At 48.4% G+C, this 22877-nt stretch overlaps 2 protein-coding genes and 1 long non-coding RNA gene across 3 annotated transcripts; 2 read left to right on the top strand and 1 right to left on the bottom strand.

Annotated features, from left to right (window-relative positions):
- The first annotated feature begins 897 nt into the window (after nt 1–897).
- Nucleotides 898–4400, top strand: LOC130191233 (uncharacterized). The gene is made up of 3 exons (XR_008831139.1): nt 898–1006; nt 1587–1769; nt 4215–4400. It is a non-coding gene; the product is annotated as an uncharacterized LOC130191233 (long non-coding RNA).
- A 1228-nt stretch (nt 4401–5628) lies between these two features.
- Nucleotides 5629–6634, top strand: zgc:110222 (uncharacterized protein LOC550336 homolog). Its single transcript, XM_056410893.1, has one exon. It carries the CDS (start codon nt 5910–5912, stop codon nt 6375–6377), a length of 468 nt encoding a protein of 155 aa, XP_056266868.1. The 5' UTR covers nt 5629–5909; the 3' UTR covers nt 6378–6634.
- Nucleotides 6635–6705: 71 nt separating this feature from the next.
- alg13 (ALG13 UDP-N-acetylglucosaminyltransferase subunit) lies at nt 6706–22379 on the bottom strand. Its single transcript, XM_056410891.1, has 23 exons — nt 22242–22379; nt 20819–20902; nt 20128–20178; nt 18179–18301; nt 17991–18072; nt 17719–17884; nt 17597–17645; nt 17248–17365; nt 17120–17184; nt 16889–16991; nt 10533–10794; nt 10335–10442; nt 10113–10260; nt 9863–10034; nt 9740–9775; nt 9623–9678; nt 9232–9294; nt 8994–9108; nt 8785–8904; nt 8657–8697; nt 8477–8585; nt 7699–7806; nt 6706–7066 (listed from the first exon to the last, which is right to left on the bottom strand). Exons 1-23 carry the CDS (start codon nt 22359–22361, stop codon nt 6723–6725), a joined length of 2643 nt encoding a protein of 880 aa, XP_056266866.1. The 5' UTR covers nt 22362–22379; the 3' UTR covers nt 6706–6722.
- Between the last annotated feature and the right edge of the window lie 498 nt (nt 22380–22877).

Below are 22877 nucleotides of genomic sequence, written 5' to 3'. Positions count from 1 at the left end.
AGGGATTTTAAATAAGGAAGGCTATCACTCCATTTGGCAACGCCATGCCATACCCTGTGGGCAGCGCTTGATTGGAGCCAATGTCCTCCTCCAACAGGACAATGACCCAAAGCACACCTCCACATTGTGAAGAACTCTTGAGGGAAGAAGCAGGCAGCTTGCTGTCTGTAATGGAGTGGCCAGTCACCAGATCTCAACCATTGAGCTGTTGTGGGAGCAGCTTGACCGTATGGTCCTCAAGAAGTGCCCATCAAGCCAATCCAACTGGTGGAGGTGCTTCAGGAAGCGTGGGGTGACATTTCAACAGATTACCTCAACAAATTAACAGCTAGAATGCCAAAGGTCTGCAATGCTGGAATTGCTGCAAAAGGAGCATTCTTTGACGAAAGCAAAGTTTGAAGAAAAAAAGTAATACTTCAAATACAAATCATTATTTCTAACCTTGTCAATGTCTTGACTATATTTTCTCTACATTTTGCAACTCATTTGATAAATAAAAGTGTGAGTTTTCATGGAAAACACGAAATCGTCTGGGTGATCCCAAACTTTTGAACGGTAGTGTATATATACATACATATATAAATATATGTATATACATACATATACGTATATATACATACCTCAATAAGAGTTATAGAGATTAAGTCTTCATTGAACTTTTTTTGGGACCAATAACCCAAATTATTTGAACATATTTTTCAGTCGCTGCAGAACAACTATGGCTGTGTCTACTACCGCACACTTGAGCACTTGGAGCACTGACTTTCAGTGTTCGAAGTGCGCCACTGAAAAAACCAGCAGAATTCAGTGCACTGAAAGTACCCGGATGGTTCTCTGCAAACGGGCAAAAAATGTCGTGTAAAACGATGGACACTACTCGCCCTAAACGGCCGCCATCTTGGTGACGTGGCGGAAGAGGAGGAGCCCTTTCGCCAGCTCTTCATTTTATTTCTAAAACAATGGCGGACAGCACAAGCGGTAGACCACGAAGCTACAGACCGTAAATGTAAGTATCAGCGGTATTTACACATTGTACTGGTATTAAAGACATGAGTATTTGGTGGAGTTAACGATGTATATGATATATACCGACAGTTAGCATACCTAGGTAGCATGAGATGCCATTGGATCTGCATGGCAGTGATGATAAGCTAGCTGGGTAATCCACCACCCGGTCCTCTTGCCAGTCCGACGAAGGTGCACTTTTATCGGACACTTTTGACGAGCCGGGGCAGGTGGCGGGCTCCAGCGGCAAGTCCGACGACAGATAGCTATGTCAGTCATCGGACAGTGTTAAACAACGGCTGTTCTGTTAACCAATCGAAATAGCAACTTTAATAATGGATTAACAATGGATATGCTCAGTTTAATAACGGGTTAACATGACACCGCGAGCGTTTGCCCACACGCCGCCCGATAATTAATACCGTTACGATAGCTATCTAAGCTTGTCCTTCTAGAAATAATTGTAGCTTTCAATCATCGTTGTGTGTTGTTTTTTTAATGTCGTGTATGTATTAATTTAAATGTAATCGTGGTCTGGGACAGAGCACTGAATGGCTATCCTCTTTCTGTTTCCTGCCCAGAGACGTTTCCTGGAGGTGCTGGTGCTGGTCCTCTGCTGCCCTCCCGACATCTGGCTCCAATGACCTCTGGCACCTCACATCCACCTCCAGGGCCTTTAAGAAGATGGACCGCCATCGCGTCTTCAGTATCCCGAAGGACCTCTCCACAACACACCTTTGACAGGCAGCAGTTGTAGCTTGGAGGTGGTTGTGGACAGGCTGCCTGAAGGGGGTCATGAGGCAGATGGGTTGGGACAAGCAGGGGGAGCCACCATCCCCAAGGATACAGTATCCTGGTGGAGGGGATGACTGCTCATAGAAGATGGGGCTGTTATTCAGGACCCTGGCATAATGCTCTGAGCCTGGGTAGCCCACACACACATCTATGAATTTGCACTTATCATCACAGATGGCCTGCAGCTGGATGGAATGAAAAGCTTCCTGTTAAAATAGCAGGCAGCATCCTCCGCTGGGGGCTTCACTCTGACGTGGCAGCCATCAATAGCCCCCACCACTCTGCTGAAGGCTGCCGACCAGCTAGACGGGCGGGCGGGCAGGGAAGGAAGATTATATTAATATGCGTCTTTTTATCAATAAAATGTTGTCATTGAGGTTTTGTAGTTTTTTATTGCGTTTTCTGATTTATATTAGAATTGATGCATGTTTGTAACAATAATTAATATGCCTGTGTGTTCAATTGCTCATTGATTCCTGTATCAGGGTGAACTTCACTACAACAGAGATGTGTATAAAAGTACAGTCAGTCAAAGTAGGCCTATTACTGTGTGAATTCAAGCAGATGATGCCTATCATTTCAGTGGATAATTCTTAAAAGTAATTGGAATCTAGGGACAAACATGTACAGAGTTGTCATGTTTTATTTCCATATGGTGTGTATGTGGATTGCAAAGAAGAAGGCTACTTCTGACAAGATAATTGAGAATTTAGCATACCTAGCTAGGAGAATTTAATTGCAACTACTACATGAAGCTATGCTGTGAAGGTAAGGCAAAATCACAATTAAACTTACATATACCATCTCGACTTCAGCCAGAAGGCGGAGGCTCCTGCCGCGATTGTGGAGGTATCGCAGTTTCCACATGGGGTGGAGAAAGGTAAACAAGGGACAACAAGAGGGCAAGAAGTGCATTCATTTTGTCAGTTTAAGGGTTTGGGTATCGCAAGCAGCTTTGCATACGTCACTCCCGGCTTAATTTCGCGGGTGCCGTGAACAGATTTGCGTCCGTCACTTCCGCCAAGTGGTGAACGTAAGTGTTCCATTTGAGACAGACTCATCAGCGACGCAGTACTCTGCAATACAGTGCACTGCAATACAGTGCACTGTATTGCAGTGCACTGTATTGCAGTACACTGCAATGCAGTGCACTGCAATACAGTGCACTGCATTGCAGTGTACTTCGTAAAGTGTGCGGTAGTAGACACAGCCTATGTGTAAATGTAGTATTGTGCACACTTAAATAAAAAAGACTTCCTGTCTGACAGGAAGCAGCGCGTGAGGCTGGGGAACATGTCAGTGACGTCATGTGGGTTACTGCTCTGGCTGGTGGAAAAAATAACTAATTAATTATTAAACAACTGAAAGAAGTCCGTCTTCCAAAGAGAAACCTTTATGTCTCAGGCTGTGTCTACTACCGCGCACTTGAGCACTTGGAGCACTGACTTTCAGTGTTCGAAGTGCGCCACTGAAAAATCCAGCAGAATTCAGTGCACTGAAAGTACCCGGATGGTGCACTGCAAACGGGCAAAACATGTCGTGTAAAACGATGGACACTACCGCCTAAACCCGCCATCTTGGCTACGAACGAAGAGGAGGAGCCCTTCGCCAGCTCTTCATTTAATTTCTAAAACAATGGCGGACAGCACAAGCGGTAGACCACGAGCTACAGACCGTAAATGTAAGTATCAGCGGTAATTACACATTGTACTGGTATTACGTACTACTAACATGCCATTCTCAGATTAGTGAGCATACCTAGGTAGCATTAGATGCCATTGGATCTGCATGGCAGTTATGATAAGCTAGCTGGGTAATCCACCACCCGCCAGTCCGAAGGTGCACTTTATCGGACACTTTTGACGAGCCGGGCAGGTGGCGGCTCAGCGGCAAGTCCGGCCGACAGATAGCTATGTCAGTCATCGGACAGTGTTAAACAACGGCTGTTCTGTTAACCAATCGAAATAGCAACTTTAATAATGGATTAACAATGGATATGCTCAGTTTAATAACGGGTTAACATGACACCGAAGGCGTTGCCCACACGCCGCCCGATAATTAATACCGTTACGATAGCTATCTAAGCTTGTCCTTCTAGAAATAATTGTAGCTTTCAATCATCGTTGTGTTGTTTTTTTAATGTCGTGTATGTATTAATTTAAATGTAATCGTGGTCTGGGACAGAGCACTGAATGGCTATCCTCTTTCTGTTTCCTGCCCCAGAGACGTTTCCTGGAGGTGCTGGTGCTGGTCCTCTGCTGCCCTCCCGACATCTGCATCTGGCTCCAATGACCTCTGGCACCTCACATCCACCTCCAGGGCCTTTAAGAAGATGGACCGCCATCAGCTTGGAGCTATCTGAAGGACCTTCCACAACACACCTCGCCTTTGACAGGCAGCAGTTGTAGCTTGAGGTGGACAGGCTGCCTGAAGGGGTCATGAGGCAGATGGGTTGGGACAGGCAGGGGAGCCACCATCCCCAAGGATACAGTATCCTGGTGGAGGGGATGACTGCTCATAGAAGATGGGGCTGTTATTCAGGACCCTGGCATCATGCACTGAGCCCGGGGCCTGTCGAGGCCCTGGCCACCACCCGATAGGAGGTGGCGCTGGCAAGCCAAAAATAAAAACTAGACGGAGATCTCGGGGCCCCAACCGTGCTCAGTCAGTGCCCAGCACAGCCATGAGGGCGTTGAATGACTCGGTGAGCCTGAAGTCCACCCTCATGTCACTGTGGCCATCACAACACAACGCCAGCAGTGGCATTGCAGCATTGATACGGCAGCGCCGCCTGGGACTGGGTGGCTGCTGTAGAGTGTGGGGAGGGGAAGGGAAGATTATATTAATATGTAAGTCATTTTATCAATAAAATGTTGTCATTGAGGTTTTGTAGTCTTTTATTGCGTTTTCTGATTTATATTAGAATTGATGCATGTTTGTAACAACAAATTAATATGCCTGTGTGTTCAATTGCTCATTGATTCCTGTATCAGGGTAAACTTTACTACAACAGAGATGTGTATAAAAGTACAGTCAGTCAAAGTAGGCCTATTACTGTGTGAATTCAAGCAGATGATGCCTATCATTTCAGTGGATAATTCTTAAAACTAATTGTAATCTAGGGACAAACATGTACAGATTTGTCATGTTTTATTTCCATATGGTGTGTCTGTGGATTGCAAAGAAGAAGGCTACTTCTGACAAAGATAATTGAGAATTTAGCATACCTAGCGAGGAGAATTTAATTGCAACTACTACATGAAGCTATGCTGTGAAGGTAAGGCAAAATCACAATTAAACTTACATTTACCATCTCGACTTCAGCCAGAAGGCGGAGGCTCCTGCCGCGATGGTGGAGGTATCTCAGTTTCCACATGGGGTGGAGAAAGGTAAACAAGGGACAACAAGAGGGCAAGAAGTGCATTCATTTTGTCAGTTTAAGGGTTAGGGTGTCGCAAGCAGATTTGCATACGTCACTCCCGGCTTAATTTCGCGGGTGCCGTGAACAGATTTGCGTCCGTCACTTCCGCCAAGTGGTGAACGTAAGTGTTCCATTTGAGACAGACTCAGCGACGCAGTACTCTGCAATGCAGTGCACTGAATTGCAGTGTACTTCGTTAAGTGCGCGGTAGTAGACACAGCCTCAGTGAAGCTTCATGACGTGCACGTGACCGGAAGAGGGTCAATGTGTGTAACCATGGTAACCTGCCGCCCTGTGGGAGGCGGCAGCAGCGATGCGGAGCTGCACACATTTCACGTGTAGAAGAAGAAACGCGCTCGGAGCGGAAGTGAGAGAGAGCAGCGGGAACAAGAGAAGAAGAGGCGAGTTAACTCATTTAATAAAATTCATCTTTAGACAGTTAACGGGGTGACGTCATATTTTATACACACACACTCCTGGATGAGCGCTGCTCGCTCAGCTCTGACGCCACGTGTAAACATGTGTGCTGCGTCGTCCTCACGCTTTCAGGTTGAATCTAAAATCATGTGCGATTATTCATCGTGTATTTACACATCTGACGGAGGACGATGATGACGTAACGGCTGCATGACTCGTAACATGGAACCCCTTTGTGTCCAGTCCTCCAGAGGGGCGCTTGTTTCGCAGCATGTCGGTGCCGGTGCGGTGCCTGTCGTTCCGGCAGCCGTACGCCGGCCTGGTTCTCAACGGGGTGAAGACGGTGGAGAGCCGGTGGAGGCCCCTGCTGGCCCCCCTGGAGAGCCAGACCCTGGGGGTCCACGTCGCCTGGCAGGACTGGGAGGAGGAGGCCTGGAGGGCGGTGCTGAGCGGGCCTCTGGGGATGAACCGGGTCCAGATCCGAGCGCTGCAGGACTCCGGGGAGCGCTTTGGCCGTGGTGTGGTGGCTGGACTCGTGGATGTGGGTGTGACCTGGCTGTGCCCCGCCTCCCTGCAGGGGGAGGAGCTACAGCACCTGGAGCAGTCAGCTGTTCTGATTGGTCTGCAGGAAAAACACTTGACTTACCTGTCGAACCCTCGCTGGCTCAAAGAGCCGCTGAGGGCCCGGGGGGGTCGCGACCTCTGGACTGTGGAGATCCCCGCTGAGCTGTTACCATGACGACACAAGGTCATGTGACCCAACAGAAGCATCATCATCAGCTGGTGAAACAAACTTTATTCAACACAGAGAGATCCCATCAATAAACAGGGACTGGCCACGCCCCCTTCTCTGATTGGCTGGTGGGCGTTACAAAGACAAATTAAACTGACATCGTATAGCCACTTCAACAAACTAAACCAATGACCTTTTGAACAGGAAGTGGTGCCAACGCCGCTACACAGGAACTTTTTTAGAACATTAAAATGTTTACTTTTCTCAAATGTATTATTTTGACAGGTTAGCTGCTAGCACGGCTCATTGACACACAAAGGGTTCGTTAGCCACGAGCTAATGAGAGGCGCGTTAGACCGGGGGGGAGATGTAGTGGGTGGCCGTGTGGTGGGGTGTTGTGATGTAACCCACCACGTGGGTGGGGTTGGGGGCGGGGCAGTAGACCCGCGTGGCGTGGCCCCCGGCCTGCAGCGACCCCCAGTGGGTGGAGGGGGGGAGGCAGGCGTGGTAGGAGTGGTGGGTCAGATGAGCGGGGTGAGGGGGGGGGGCCGAGGGCAAGTATGTGGCAGGAGGCGGAGCTTCGTACGGCAGGTGCAGCAGCGATGGAGAGGGGAGGGTCGTTTGATCTGGGTACAGGAGCGCAGAGGAGGAGGGGCTCTGCGAGGAGGAGGGGCCTTCCCCCAAGGGGGCGGGGCCTGATGGAGGATACAGAACAGATCACATTAGAGGATACAGAAGAAGTATGAACCTCCAGTGATGTCACTCGAGTCAGAGAGGACCCTGACCACAATGCATGCTGGGTACTTGCTGACTTCATGAACACGTGGATCGAGGCGGCCCAATGCATGATGGGAAACGCCTGCTGTCACCAGATCAAAGAGATGATTGGCTCTTTTCTGTGTAATTGGAATATTTAACGCTTGATTGTGTAATAGTTTCATGTTGTGAATGAAGGTTTCATCTAAAAACATATCTGGTGGGATTGATAATAATAAAGTTAGAACAATGAGCAGCAAATTGTTTCGCAGACAAAATAATAACCAAACGCACATTTCGACATGAACATAAATCTACAATCGGGAATGAAAACTACAAGTAGCCTACAGATCTACCAGTTTAAAGAATAAACAGGAAGTAACCGTCTGACTAGTCTGGTTCCCTTTCCGGCCGAGAAGCAGCTCGTCTCCAACGATGCGGGGAGAGGTGCATTGTGGGTACTGTCGGCAGCATGTTTCAGATATCTATATAAATGTTAACAGAAGACCGGAGACGAAGGTGGCATCAAACCCACGGTGGCCCTGGACCGGTGAACCCAGAATGTACTGACCGCCGCCGTGGCCGTCTGTCTGTCCGTCTCCTGCCCTGGTGGATTCTGGGTAGTAGGAGGAGGGCTGATAGAGGCCTCGCGTTGTCTCAGGGTACAAAGGAGGGCCAGCTGGGGGCAGAAGACCAGAAACCACGTTTTATTGACCATTTCAATTGCTTTAGGAACCGCCCCCTTATTGTGGCGGTCTTCTCTGAGTGGTCATAGGGCTCTTATTGTGGTGGTCTTCTCTAAGTGGTTATAGGGCTCTTATTGTGGCGGTCTTCTCTAAGTGGTCATAGGGCTCTTATTGTGGCGGTCTTCTCTAAGTGGTCATAGGGCTCTTATTGTGGCGGTCTTCTCTAAGTGGTCATAGGGCTCTTATTGTGGCGGTCTTCTCTAAGTGGTCATATGGCTCTTATTGTGGCGGTCTTCTCTAAGTGGTTATATGGCTCTTATTGTGGCGGTCTTCTCTAAGTGGTCATAGGGCTCTTATTGTGGCGGTCTTCTCAAAGTGGTCATAGGGCTCTTATTGTGGCGGTCTTCTCTTAGTGGTCATCGGGCTCTTATTGTGGCGGTCTTCTCTAAGTGGTCATAGGGCTCTTATTGTGGCGGTCTTCTCTAAGTGGTCATAGGGCTCTTATTGTGGCGGTCTTCTCTAAGTGGTCATAGGGCTCTTATTGTGGCGGTCTTCTCTAAGTGGTCATAGGGCTCTTATTGTGGCGGTCTTCCCACGTGGTCACAGTCGTAGTTGGTCACAACTCTTTCACCCAGCAGCCAATCAGAGGCAGAGTAGTCTTACCATGTAGGGGCTCCTGGTTCAGGTAGGGGGTGTAGTGCTGGTAGGAGGCCTCCGGCGAGGAGGCGGGGGGGTACGCCTGCTGCTGCTGCCAGCAGCTCTGATGGTACCACTGGGGGGGAGGGGCTTACTGTAAGTCATGTAGCATCATTAGGGGGGGGGCAACGTTAGCTCTTCTCTTACCTGGACTCCTAAGTTGAAGTAATACTGGAGGACCCTGCAGTCTACACACACACACACACACACACACACACACACACTGAGAAGCTGCAGCAGGAAGTGACATGCTGCGTTGTGGGTTGACCTCTGACCTCGAGGTAGATCGCTGCCGTTGAGGTCATAGGAGTAAGGGGGCGGAGCCACCATGGTGCAGAGGGGCTCACCCAACTCATTAACCAACCAGGGGGAAGTGGCTGTAATCGCCATGGCAACTAAATCAGAAAACATTTTAGATTGCACATCGCGTGCATGTGTGTGTGTGTGTGTGTGTGTGTACCCGAGTGCATGTGAGTGTGGGTACCTGAGCGTGTCTGTGTGGCTGCCGGCAGGTGTGCAGTGGCAGGTACACGTGACGGAGAAGAGGGCGAGGAGGAGGAAGAGGAGGGTGAAGAGCAGATGACTAAAGGCTTCACCACCTGAAACACAGACAGCCAATCAGGACGTTCACTTCAAGATTTAAGGAGTCAAAGCTTCAAGACTTCAAAGAGTGTGTGTTGTGTGTACGCAGTGTGCACACAGTGTGTGTACACAGTGTGTACCTGTTGTGCGTAGCTGTAGTTCATCTCTGGTCTCGGTGGAGACTCAGCTCTTTCCTGGTCGTCCTTTCAAAATAAGAGAAACAATATTTTCTCTCCGAGTGTCTCGCTCTTCATACAATATATAATTATATAGTGAGAAGAGTGAGACACTCAGGTGTGAGGTCAAGTGTGAGGTCAGGTGTGAGGTCAGGTGTGAGGTCAGGTGTGAGGTCAGGTGTGAGGTCAAGTGTGAGGTCAAGTGTGAGGTCAAGTGTGAGGTCAGGTGTGAGGTCAAGTGTGAGGTCAAGTGTGAGGTCAAGTGTGAGGTCAAGTGTGAGGTCAAGTGTGAGGTCAGGTGTGAGGTCAGGTGTGAGGTCAGGTGTGAGGTCAGGTGTGAGGTCAGGTGTGTTACCTGGCTGGAGGCGGGCTCAGCAGCGGTGTAAACACCTGAGGTCTGGTAGTTCTGATCTGGAACACATTCAGGTGGCATCACTTCCTGTGGTCTGAGACCTTCAGGTCCAGGACTTACCCTGAGAGATGTAGATGTAGTCCTCCGTGTACTCAGCTGACAAACACACAGGAAGCAGATTAATATGACTTCCTGCTGAAGCTTTCACAATAAAAGGCTTCAGTGGCGTTTCAGTGGTCTTACCCTGGTCCTCCACGGTGCTGGCGTCCTCCTGGTCGTCCTCTGATGAACACACGGGGGTGCTCCTAGGTGGAGGTGCAGGGGGGAGGGGCCCCGAGCCTCTTTGAACCCTGTAGGAGGAGCCAGGCGGAGGGGGCGGGGCTCCCATGGAGGAAGGCGGAGCCCCAGCCGGGCCCTGAGGGAGGAGCCACATGACATACATCAGTCCCCAGGTACATCCCTGTGGTCCCCGTGGTTCCCGGCGACGTCTCACCGCCAGCGGGGGGAAGACGCCGTCCGCGTCGTCCAGCTGGTAAAAGGTGATGGTGGCGTCCAGGTCCGCCGGCTCCTCCTCGGCGTCCGTGGGGAAACCGTACTGACCGTCTTTGTTCAGAGTCGTCGCCAACTGCCGACGACTGCGCCTGGACAAACACGGCGTTAACAACGCCGCCACGCCCCCCGGCCGCCGCCCCGCGCCCCGCCGTGTGTCGTTTACCGTGACCTGAAGGCATAGCTCTCGTAGTCGTGGTAATATCTCCTTCCAGGGTGGTAATAGGTCAACTGAGGACCAATCAGGTGACGGTTCAGGAAACGGGTGGAGCTTCTGACCAGAATCACACACACACACACACACACACGAGTGGCTCAGACATGTTCCTGACCTTCAGGTGAACAACTGGTGCTCGAGTCTTACCTGGAGGCTCCGTAGCGAGGAGGTCTGGCTGGGTGGTGGTGTGGGGGGGCGTAGGGGTCAAAGGTCATGGCTCCTGGGGACAGGGGTGGGGGGGGGCGGGGGGGGCCTGCTGGCTGGAAGCGAGGGGGCAGGGCAGAGGGAGGCGGGCCTCCATAGGACTGCGGCGGCATCAGAAGCTCCGCCCCCTTCATTCCGCTGCTGCCACGAGACTTCCTGAAGTACCGATGGCGGTGATGATGTCGCTGACCACGAGAGTCTGAGTCTGGCAGAAGAGACAAGACAGTAGAGACGTGAAGACAGTAGACGTGGAGACAGTAGACATGAAGACAGTAGAGACGTGAAGACAGTGTAGACGTGGAGACAGTAGACGTGAAGACAGAGACGTGAAGACAGTAGACATGAAGACAGTAGAGACATGGAGACAGTAGACATGAAGACAGTAGAGACGTGAAGATAGTAGACATGAAGACAGTAGACGTGAAGACAGTAGAGACGTGGAGACAGTAGACGGTGGAGACAGTAGACGTTAAGACAGTAGACATGAAGACAGTAGAGACGTGAAGACAGTAGACATGAAGACAGTAGACGTGAAGACAGTAGACGTGAAGACAGTAGACATGAAGACAGTAGACATGAAGACAGTAGAGACGTGGAGACAGTAGAGACGTGAAGACAGTAGAGACATGGAGACGTGAAGACAGTAGAGACGTGAAGACGGTAGACATGAAGACAGTAGACGTGAAGACAGTAGAGACGTGAAGACGGTAGACATGAAGACAGTAGACGTGAAGACAGTAGACGGTAGACGTGAAGACGGTAGACATGAAGACAGTAGACGTGAAGACAGTAGACGTGGGGACAGTAGACGTGAAGACAGTAGACGTGAAGACAGTAGAGACGTGAAGACGGTAGACGTGAAGACGGTAGACATGAAGACAGTAGACGTGAAGACAGTAGAGACGTGAAGACAGTAGAGACGTGAAGACAGTAGAGACGTGAAGACAGTAGAGACGTGAAGACAGTAGAGACGTGAAGACAGTAGACGTGAAGACGGTAGACATGAAGACAGTAGAGACATGGAGACAGTAGAGACGTGAAGACAGTAGACATGAAGACAGTAGAGACATGGAGACAGTAGACGTGGAGACAGTAGACATGAAGACAGTAGAGACGTGGGGACAGTAGACATGAAGACAGTAGACATGAAGACAGTAGACGTGAAGACAGTAGAGACGTGAAGACAGTAGAGACGTGAAGACAGTAGACGTGAAGACAGTAGACGTGAAGACAGTAGACATGAAGACAGTAGACGTGAACAGTAGAGACATGAAGACAGTAGAGACGTGAAGACGGTAGACATGAAGACAGTAGACGTGAAGACAGTAGACGTGAAGACGGTAGACGTGAAGACAGTAGACGTGAAGACAGTAGACATGGAGACAGTAGAGACGTGAAGACAGACGTGAAGACAGTAGACGTGAAGACAGTAGACGTGAAGACAGTAGAGACGTGAAGACAGTAGAGACGTGAAGACAGTAGACATGAAGACAGTAGAGACGTGAAGACAGTAGAGACGTGAAGACAGTAGACGTGAAGACAGAACATGAAGACAGTAGAGACAGATGAAGACAGTAGACGTGAAGACAGTAGAGACGTGGAGACAGTAGACATGAAGACAGTAGACGTGAGACAGTAGAAGACAGTGGGAAGACGGTAGACATGAAGACAGTAGACGTGAAGACAGTAGACGTGGGGACAGTAGACGTGAAGACAGTAGAGACGTGAAGACGGTAGACATGAAGACAGTAGACGTGAAGACAGTAGACGTGAAGACAGTAGACATGAAGACAGTAGACATGAAGACAGTAGCGTGAGACAGTAGAGAAGACGAAGGGACAGTAGACATGAAGACAGTAGACGTGAAGACAGTAGACGTGAAGACAGTAGACGTGAAGACAGTAGACGTGAAGACAGTAGACGTGAAGACAGTAGACGTGAAGACAGTAGAGACGTGAAGACAGTAGACGTGAAGACAGTAGACGTGAAGACAGTAGACGTGAAGACAGTAGACGTGAAGACAGTAGACGTGAAGACAGTAGACATGAAGACAGTAGACGTGAAGACGGTAGACGTGAAGACGGTAGACGTGAAGACGGTAGACGTGGAGACGGTAGACATGAAGACAGTAGACGTGAAGACAGTAGACGTGAAGACAGTAGACGTGAAGACGGTAGACATGGAGACAGTAGACATGAAGACAGTAGACGTGAAGACAGACGTGAAGACAGTAGACGTGAAGACAGTAGACGTGAAGACAGTAGAGCTGAAGACAGTAGACATGAAGACAGTAGAGACGTGAAGACAGTAGAGACGTGTAGACGGTAGACATGAAGACAGTAGAGACATGGAGACAGTAGACGTGAAGACAGTAGACGTGGAGACAGTAGACGTGAAGACAGTAGACGTGAAGACAGTAGACGTGAAGACAGTAGAGCTGAAGACAGTAGACATGAAGACAGTAGAGACATGGAGACAGTAGAGACATGAAGACAGTAGACATGAAGACAGTAGACATGAAGACAGTAGAGACGTGAAGACAGTAGACGTGAAGACAGTAGACGTGAAGACAGTAGACGTGAAGACAGTAGACGTGAAGACAGTAGACGTGAAGACGGTAGACGTGAAGACAGTAGACGTGAAGACAGTAGACGTGAAGACAGTAGACGGTAGACATGAAGACAGTAGACGTGAAGACAGTAGACATGAAGACAGTAGACGTGAAGACAGTAGACGTGAAGACAGTAGACGTGAAGACAGTAGAGACGTGAAGACAGTAGAGACGTGAAGACGGTAGACGTGAAGACGGTAGACATGAAGACAGTAGACGTGAAGACAGTAGACGTGAAGACAGTAGAGATGTGGAGACAGTAGAGATGTGGAGACAGTAGAGACGTGAAGACAGTAGAGACGTGAAGACAGTAGAGACGTGAAGACAGTAGAGACGTGAAGACAGTAGCGACGTGAAGACAGTAGCGACGTGAAGACAGTAGAGACGTGAAGACAGTAGAGACGTGAAGACAGTAGAGACGTGAAGACGGTAGAGACATGGAGACAGTAGAGACATGGAGACAGTAGACATGAAGACAGTAGACGTGGAGACAGTAGACATGAAGACAGTAGACATGAAGACAGTAGACATGAAGACAGTAGAGACGTGGGGACAGTAGACGTGAAGACAGTAGACGTGAAGACAGTAGACGTGAAGACAGTAGACGTGAAGACAGTAGACATGAAGACAGTAGAGACGTGGAGACAGTAGACGTGAAGACAGTAGACGTGAAGACAGTAGAGACATGAAGACAGTAGAGACGTGAAGACGGTAGGCATGAAGACAGTAGACGTGAAGACAGTAGACGTGAAGACGGTAGACGTGAAGACAGTAGAGACATGGAGACAGTAGAGACGTGAAGACGGTAGAGACGTGAAGACGGTAGACGTGAAGACAGTAGAGACGTGAAGACGGTAGAGACGTGAAGACGGTAGACATGGAGACAGTAGAGACGTGAAGACGGTAGACATGAAGACAGTAGAGACATGGAGACAGTAGACATGAAGACAGTAGATGTGGAGACAGTAGACATGAAGACAGTAGACGTGAAGACAGTAGAGACGTGAAGACAGTAGACGTGGAGACAGTAGACGTGAAGACAGTAGACATGAAGACAGTAGACGTGAAGACAGTAGAGACGTGAAGACAGTAGACATGAAGACAGTAGACATGAAGACAGTAGACATGAAGACAGTAGACATGAAGACAGTAGAGACGTGAAGACAGTAGACGTGGAGACAGTAGACATGAAGACAGTAGAGACGTGGGGACAGTAGACGTGAAGACAGTAGAGACGTGGGGACAGTAGACATGAAGACAGTAGACATGAAGACAGTAGACGTGAAGACAGTAGACATGAAGACAGTAGACGTGAAGACAGTAGAGACGTGAAGACAGTAGACGTGAAGACAGTAGAGACGTGAAGACAGTAGAGACGTGAAGACAGTAGACGTGAAGACAGTAGACATGAAGACAGTAGACGTGGAGACAGTAGACATGAAGACAGTAGAGACGTGAAGACAGTAGAGACGTGAAGACAGTAGAGACGTGAAGACGGTAGACATGAAGACAGTAGACGTGGAGACAGTAGACATGAAGACAGTAGAGACGTGGGGACAGTAGACGTGGAGACAGTAGAGACATGAAGACAGTAGACATGAAGACAGTAGACATGAAGACAGTAGAGACGTGAAGACAGTAGAGACGTGAAGACAGTAGAGACGTGAAGACGGTAGACATGAAGACAGTAGAGACATGAAGACAGTAGACGTGAAGACAGTAGACGTGAAGACAGTAGAGACGTGAAGACGGTAGACATGAAGACAGTAGACGTGGAGACAGTAGACATGAAGACAGTAGAGACGTGAAGACGGTAGACATGAAGACAGTAGAGACATGGAGACAGTAGACGTGGAGACAGTAGAGACGTGGGGACAGTAGACGTGAAGACAGTAGACGTGAAGACGGTAGACATGAAGACAGTAGAGACGTGGGGACAGTAGACGTGAAGACAGTAGAGACGTGAAGACAGTAGAGACGTGAAGACAGTAGACGTGTAGACATGGAGACAGTAGACATGAAGACAGTAGAGACGTGGGGACAGTAGACGTGAAGACAGTAGAGACGTGAAGACGGTAGACATGAAGACAGTAGAGACGTGGGGACAGTAGAGACGTGAAGACGGTAGACATGAAGACAGTAGACATGGAGACAGTAGACATGAAGACAGTAGAGACGTGGGGACATGAAGACATGAATGAAGACATGAATGATGACATGAATGAAGACATGAATGAAGACATGAATGATGACATGAATGAAGACAGACAGATGAGACAGTAGGACATGAAGACATGAATGAAGACTGGTTGAAGACAGTAGAGACATGAATGAAGACAGTAGGACATGAAGACAGTGACATGAAGACAGTAGACATGAAGGACAGTGAGACATGAAGACACGTAGACATGAAGACACGTAGACATGAATGAAGACACGTAGACATGAAGACATGAATGGAAGATGACAGTGGACATGAAGACATGAATGAAGACATGAATGAAGACATGAATGAAGACACGTGGACATGAATGAAGACATGAATGAAGACACGTAGACATGAAAGACATGAATGAGGACACAGACATGAATGAAGACATGAATGAAGACACGTAGACATGAATGAAGACATGAATGAAGACACGCAGACACGAATGAAGACATGAATGAAGACAAGGACACGTGGACATGAATAAGGACACGTTGACATGAATAAGGACATGTGGACATGAATAGACATGGACATGAATATGACATGAGACAATGAGGACACAGACATGAATGAAGACACGTGGACATGAATGAAGACACGAATGAAGACACGTGGACATGAATGAAGACATGAATGAAGACACGTGGACATGAATGAAGACAAGGACACGTGGACATGAATAAGGACACGTGGACATGAATAAGGACACGAGGACATGATTAAGGACACGAGGACATGAATAAGGACATGAATAAGGACATGAATAAGGACACATTGACATGAATAAGGACATGGACATGAATAAGGACACGTGGACATGAATAAGGACACGTGGACATGAATAAGGACACGTGGACATGAATAAGGACACGTGGACATGAATAAGGACACATTGACATGAATAAGGACACGTGGACATGAATAAGGACACGAGGACATGAATAAGGACAAAAGGACATGAATAAGGACACGAGGACATGAATAAGGACACGTGGACATGAATGAGGACACGTGGACATGAATGAGGACACGAGGACATGAATAAGGACACGAGGACATGAATAAGGACACGTGGACATGAATGAGGACACGAGGACATGAATAAGGACACGAGGACATGACTAAGGACACGAGGACATGACTAAGGACACGAGGACATGAATAAGGACACGAGGACATGAATAAGGACACGAGGACATGACTAAGGACACGAGGACATGACTAAGGACACGAGGACATGACTAAGGACACGAGGACATGAATAAGGACACGAGGACATGAATAAGGACACGAGGACATGACTAAGGACACGAGGACATGACTAAGGACACGAGGACATGAATAAGGACACGAGGACATGAATAAGGACACGTGGACATGAATAAGGACATGAATAAGGACACAAGGACATGAATAAGGACACGTGGACATGAATAAGGACACAAGGACATGAATAAGGACACGAGGACATGTGTTACTTCTCTCCCAGCTCCTCGATGAACACCGTGACAGCAGACGGGTGGGTTCCTACTTCCTGGATGAAGGCGTTGTAGTACTTCCCCTTGGGCTCCAGACGCACCTGAGAGACAGGTTACCATGGTTACCGTAGTGTGGAGCTGCACACAGACTACTAGTACTGCTGGTGGTACTACTGGTAAAGTAGTACCAGCAGCAGTACCAGCAGTTGGACTCGTGGCGCCCCGTTACCTGACACTTGTCTCCCAGGAAGTACTGCCTCCCTGCAAACACCATGTAGTCCGTCTTCTGCATCTCTGGGGGAACAGGCCATTAGTACCTCAGCTGCTCCTCACGCCGTGAGTAGCGCCGCGGCCTACCTTTACAGGTGTCCTGCCACACGTCAAACTCCAGGTTTCGGTACGCTTCTCCATCCAGAGACTTCATGACCTTATAAGGAAGTGACAGTCTGGCAGGGGGCGGGGCTTCTACAGGAGGCTGACCAATACAAACACCAGGTCAGGATCAATGCAGCTTTGAGGATTGGATGATAAAGTTGTGATGTCTCCGTTCTAAAGCAGATGGAGTCAGAGTCACTCGTCTCAGGATCAGGACTGAGAGGAGACCAGCTCCCCTTGAACTTCCTCTGGACTGACGCTGTACGATGGTCTGAGTTGACTCAGGTGGACCGCTATCATCACTGATCATGTGACGGGAGAGTCTCCTCACCTTCACCTGCTGTTTATCGTCAGCAGCTCCACCCGACTCCGCCTCCTCCCTGGAGAACACAACACACCTGAGTACAGCGTGGGGTCACTGGACAGGTGGGCAAACAGGAAGTGACGATGTACCTGTGACATCGGTCCTCTGGTGTGTCGTAGCCAAAGTCCACATCACTACACACTGACGGGCTGTTTCTATAGCGACGACCTCCGACCCTGAAGGCCTCCATGGCCTGACAGAGCTCCGCCTCCTCAAACCCGAACACCTGAGTGTAGAGCAGCTCATAGAAGAGCGCTAAACACACACACTTTATTTACACACACACACTTTATTCTCACACGCACGGTGACCCTGACAGTGAAATGCTGTACTGTCCCTTTAAGGCTGTGACAGTACTCACACTGGCAGAGGGCAGCAGAGACGGGGTAAGTCCTGGGGTAAACAATGTCGTAGTGACCATTGATGGAGCAACACAGCGTCACCTAGGCAACAAAGACACTTTAGAAGAGGACACATGACTGTCCACACGGGGCACAGGTCATGTGACGCATCGGTTTAAACAACAACAACAACAACAACCGTCTTTACCTTGTCAACAAAGTCCTCCTCTGAGATCACCGTCGCTGGTTTCCCCGGGTAACGGAAGATCAGGAAACAATGCCTGCACACCCAAAACACACATTGCACTAGTCTGTATCTGCAGTATGTAGTCTGTACTATCTGCAGTATGTAGTCTTTATTCTGTAGTATGTACTATGTAGTCTGTAGTATGTGTAGTCTGTAGTATCTGTAGTATCTGCAGTATGTACTATGTAGTCTGTGTAGTCTGTAGTAGTATCTGCAGTATGTAGTCTGTAGTATCTGTAGTCTGTAGCATCTGCAGTATGTAGCATCTGTAGTATCTGCAGTATGTAGCATCTGTAGTCTGTAGTATCTGCAGTATGTAGTCTGTATTCTGTAGTATGTACTATGTAGTCTGTAGTAGTATCTGCAGTATGTTGTCTGTAGTATCTGTAGTATGTAGTATGTGCAGTATGTAGTATCTGTAGTCGTATGTAGTAGTCTGTAGTCGCCTGTAGTAGTCTGTAGTAGTCTGTAGTAGTTGTATGTCGTAGTCTGTAGTAGTCTAGAGTAGTCTGTAGTAGTCTGTAGTAGTTGTATGTCGTAGTCTGTAGTAGTCTAGTAGTAGTTGTATGTCGTAGTAGTCTGTAGTAGTCTGTAGTAGTAGTCAGTAGTAGTTGTGTATCGTAGTCGTATGTAGTAGTCGCCTGTAGTATCTGTAGTCGCATGTAGTCGCCTGTAGTCGCATGTAGTCGCCTGTAGTATCTGTAGGCGGCAGTAATTAAATCCAGTCACTCACCTGTAGAGCTGATCTGCACCTGACCCAGCCTGAAGGTCAATCTACACTGCAGCCTGAAGGTCAAGGAGCTCTACACACTGCAGCCTGAAGGTCAAGGAGCTCTACACTGCAGCCTGGAGGTCAAGGAGCTCTACACTGCAGCCTGAAGGTCAACACTGCAGCCTGAAGGTCAAAGGAGCTCTACACACTGCAGCCTGAAGGTCAAAGGAGCTCTACACACTGCAGCCTGGAGGTCAAAGGAGCTCTACACACTGCAGCCTGAAGGTCAAAGGAGCTCTACACACTGCAGCCTGAAGGTCAAAGGAGCTCTACACACTGCAGCCTGAAGGTCAAAGGAGCTCTACACACTGCAGCCTGAAGGTCAAAGGAGCTCTACACACTGCAGCCTGAAGGTCAAAGGAGCTCTACACACTGCAGCCTGAAGGTCAAAGGAGCTCTACACACTGCAGCCTGAAGGTCAAAGGAGCTCTACACACTGCAGCCTGAAGGTCAAAGGAGCTCTACACACTGCAGCCTGAAGGTCAAAGGAGCTCTACACACTGCAGCCTGAAGGTCAAAGGAGCTCTACACACTGCAGCCTGAAGGTCAAAGGAGCTCTACACACTGCAGCCTGAAGGTCAAAGGAGCTCTACACACTGCAGCCTGAAGGTCAAAGGAGCTCTACACACTGCAGCCTGAAGGTCAAAGGAGCTCTACACACTGCAGCCTGAAGGTCAAAGGAGCTCTACACACTGCAGCCTGAAGGTCAAAGGAGCTCTACACACTGCAGCCTGAAGGTCAAAGGAGCTCTACACACTGCAGCCTGAAGGTCAAAGGAGCTCTACACACTGCAGCCTGAAGGTCAAAGGCTCTACACACTGCAGCCTGAAGGTCAAAGGAGCTCTACACACTGCAGCCTGAAGGTCAAAGGAGCTCTACACACTGCAGCCTGAAGGTCAAAGGAGCTCTACACACTGCAGCCTGAAGGTCAAAGGAGCTCTACACACTGCAGCCTGAAGGTCAAAGGAGCTCTACACACTGCAGCCTGAAGGTCAAATGAGCTCTACACACTGCAGCCTGAAGGTCAAAGGAGCTCTACACACTGCAGCCTGGAGGTCAAAGGAGCTCTACACACTGCAGCCTGAAGGTCAAAGGAGCTCTACACACTGCAGCCTGAAGGTCAAAGGTCACATCTCACCTTGGGGTCCTCGAGGCGCTCCAGATATTTCTCAAATGAACCTTCAACAAACTGAAAGACAAAAGAGACTGAAATCAACCTGGTGAACTAGCCGGTTAGGGTCCTTAACCAACCTCCCTGCTAGTATCCTTAACTAACCACCCCACTAGCATCCTTAATTAACCACCCTGCTAGTATCCTTAACTAACCCCCCTGCAAGTTAGTGTCCTTAGCTAACCACCCTGCTAGTATCCTTAACTAACCACCACGCTAGTTAATGTCCTTAACCAACCACCATGCAACTAACCACCCTGCTAGTATCCTTAACTACCCCCTGCTAGTTAGTGTCCTTAACTAACCACCCTGCTAGTATCCTTAACTAACCACCCTGCTAGTTAGTATCCTTAACTAACCACCCTGCTAATATCCTTAACTAACCACCCCGCTAGTTAGTATCCTTAACTAACCACCCCTCTAGTTAGTATCCTTAACTAACCACCCCTCTAGTTAGTGTCCTTAACTAACCACCCTGCTAGTATCCTTAACTAACCACCCCGCTAGTTAATGTCCTTAACTAACCTCCCTGCTAGCATGTGTCCTTAACTAACCACCCTGCTAATATCCTTAACTAACCACCCCGCTAGTTAGTGTCCTTAACTAACCACCCCACTAGCATCCTTAGCTAACCCCTTGTTGGTGTCCTTCAACTCACCGGTTCAAAGTTGCTTCTGTTGGCTCTCATGTAGTCAGCGCAGTCCTGACGGATCCTCTGATGGTAGTTCTGAGAGTAATACAACTACACACACACACAATTCTGACACATTTTAACAAACACACTTGACCTCTGACCCCAATAGTTTCGTCCTCTGACCCCCCTCCCATAGGCTGACCTGCTCTGACCCCTATAGTTTGACTATAGTGGGGTCAGGCCCAGTGTTGCCAGGTCCGCGGTTTTCCCGCGGAATTGGGCTACTTTTGAAGTGTTGCCGCGGGTTGAATTTCTTGTCCGCTGGTTCGGGTAGACCTATTTTGCATGCAAATTACATGGATATCTTTAAATAAAAATCCATATTTTAAATGAAATAATTTATTTCTACCCAAATCCTACCAAACTGAGTCCAGATCAGCACGTACACACATGGACATGGGACACGCCCACATGCACACACGCACCTAAAGCTCTCGCCGCTCTGTCTCCCGCGACCCGCTCGATCCCAACTCTGGTCTGGTAGTTAGTGTAGCTAGCTACACTGGAGAAACATGCCACCCGGTAAGTGGGCTAAATACGGGAAGAAATATACGAAAGAATGGGAAAGTGAAAACGGAATTAAAGAATGGATAGAACGTGTGGCTGGGGATGATACCAAAGCTTTTTGTCGGTACTACAAAACCGAGATTCGTGCGCACCACAGTGATCTCCAAAACCACAGCAAAACGGGGAAACACATTCGAAATGCTGCTCCGTTCTCCAGTTGTCGAGTGCGTACATTGTTTGAACTATAAGTATATGATAAAAAATATAGTGAAGCAACATAAGGTGTTTCAGTTGAAATAAGGTATTACATTAACTACAGTAAATGCATATGAAGTAAAAACAGTACATTCATGTTGTCCAGGCAGGGAGGAAGAGAGAAAAGGGACGAGAAAGCCTCAAGACAAAGCAACAGGTTAGTTTGTCCGTCAGTGAATTGGTCTACACCTTCACAGAGCTATATTTTATTTATGATAATATACTGTATCTAATTACACAAGGCCATTTTAGGACCTAGGTGAAATAACTGTTTCGGGAAAACTGCTTTTAATGCTGGCATACTAACCATTTGTTGTTACTTTGTAGATATTACAATACATTTGGAAATGATAGCAATGTTGTTGGACTTTAAAAGCAGTGTATATGGTTTGGCACAGGCATATTTTGAGTTCTGATATTGGGCTTGTTTTTTGGGCTTGTTTTATTGGCCTTTGGGCTGGTTTTGTCACACAGACCTGGCAACCCTGGTCAGGCCCCATAGTCCTTGACCCCCAAAAAGCGGACCCCACACCCAAGAGTCTGACCCCTGCCCCCTCATTGTCTGAGTTCTGACACCCAATAGGCTGACCCCTGACCCCTATAGGCCCGCTCCAGTCCGGCTCACCTGTTCTGAAACGGCTCTGAACAGACTGGACGCGTCTCGCGCCACCATCTTCCGGTAGAGGCCCAGACTGCACAGGTACTCGTCCATGTTGACGAAGTACTTCTTCAGGCCTTTCTGCATCCCGGTACGCTGAGCGGGTCTCGGTAGTCACGGTAGTCACGGTCCTCACGGTTCTGCTGGTCTCTGTCCTCTGCTCTGGTTCAGACGCCTTCACGCGCACAGGTGAGTCTAATCAGGGCTGATGAGCGCGCGCCGCTGCTGCAGCGTTCACGAACCCAGAGATCGTCAGAAATATCCACTCTTTGTCTTACGGAGGAAACTTTTAGTGTGACGTCATGAAATGTATTATCATTTATTTTTTACTTTCTGGTTAAATGATAAAATGAGATGGAAGGATATAATAGAATAATTCATTTATTGAGAGACAATAAAATAAAATATAAATACATAAATAAAATATATAAAGACACATGAATAAAGTGTCTTACTGTCGTAAAAGTAGAACTACTGCTGAGTAAAAAGACAGAAGTATTATCATCTAAATGTTTGTTTCGTTTAATATTCTTCATATGGCATCGTGTTTGTTTATTTTGTTTGTAAAATCACAGTAACTCAGTTTTCACTTACATGTAGGAT

Source organism: Pseudoliparis swirei, unplaced genomic scaffold, assembly GCF_029220125.1.
Source record: "Pseudoliparis swirei isolate HS2019 ecotype Mariana Trench unplaced genomic scaffold, NWPU_hadal_v1 hadal_29, whole genome shotgun sequence".
NCBI classification, from domain to species: domain Eukaryota; kingdom Metazoa; phylum Chordata; class Actinopteri; order Perciformes; family Liparidae; genus Pseudoliparis; species Pseudoliparis swirei.
The sequence above is the reverse complement of the archived record's forward strand: the minus strand, read 5'-3'. Positions and strand labels throughout refer to the sequence as shown.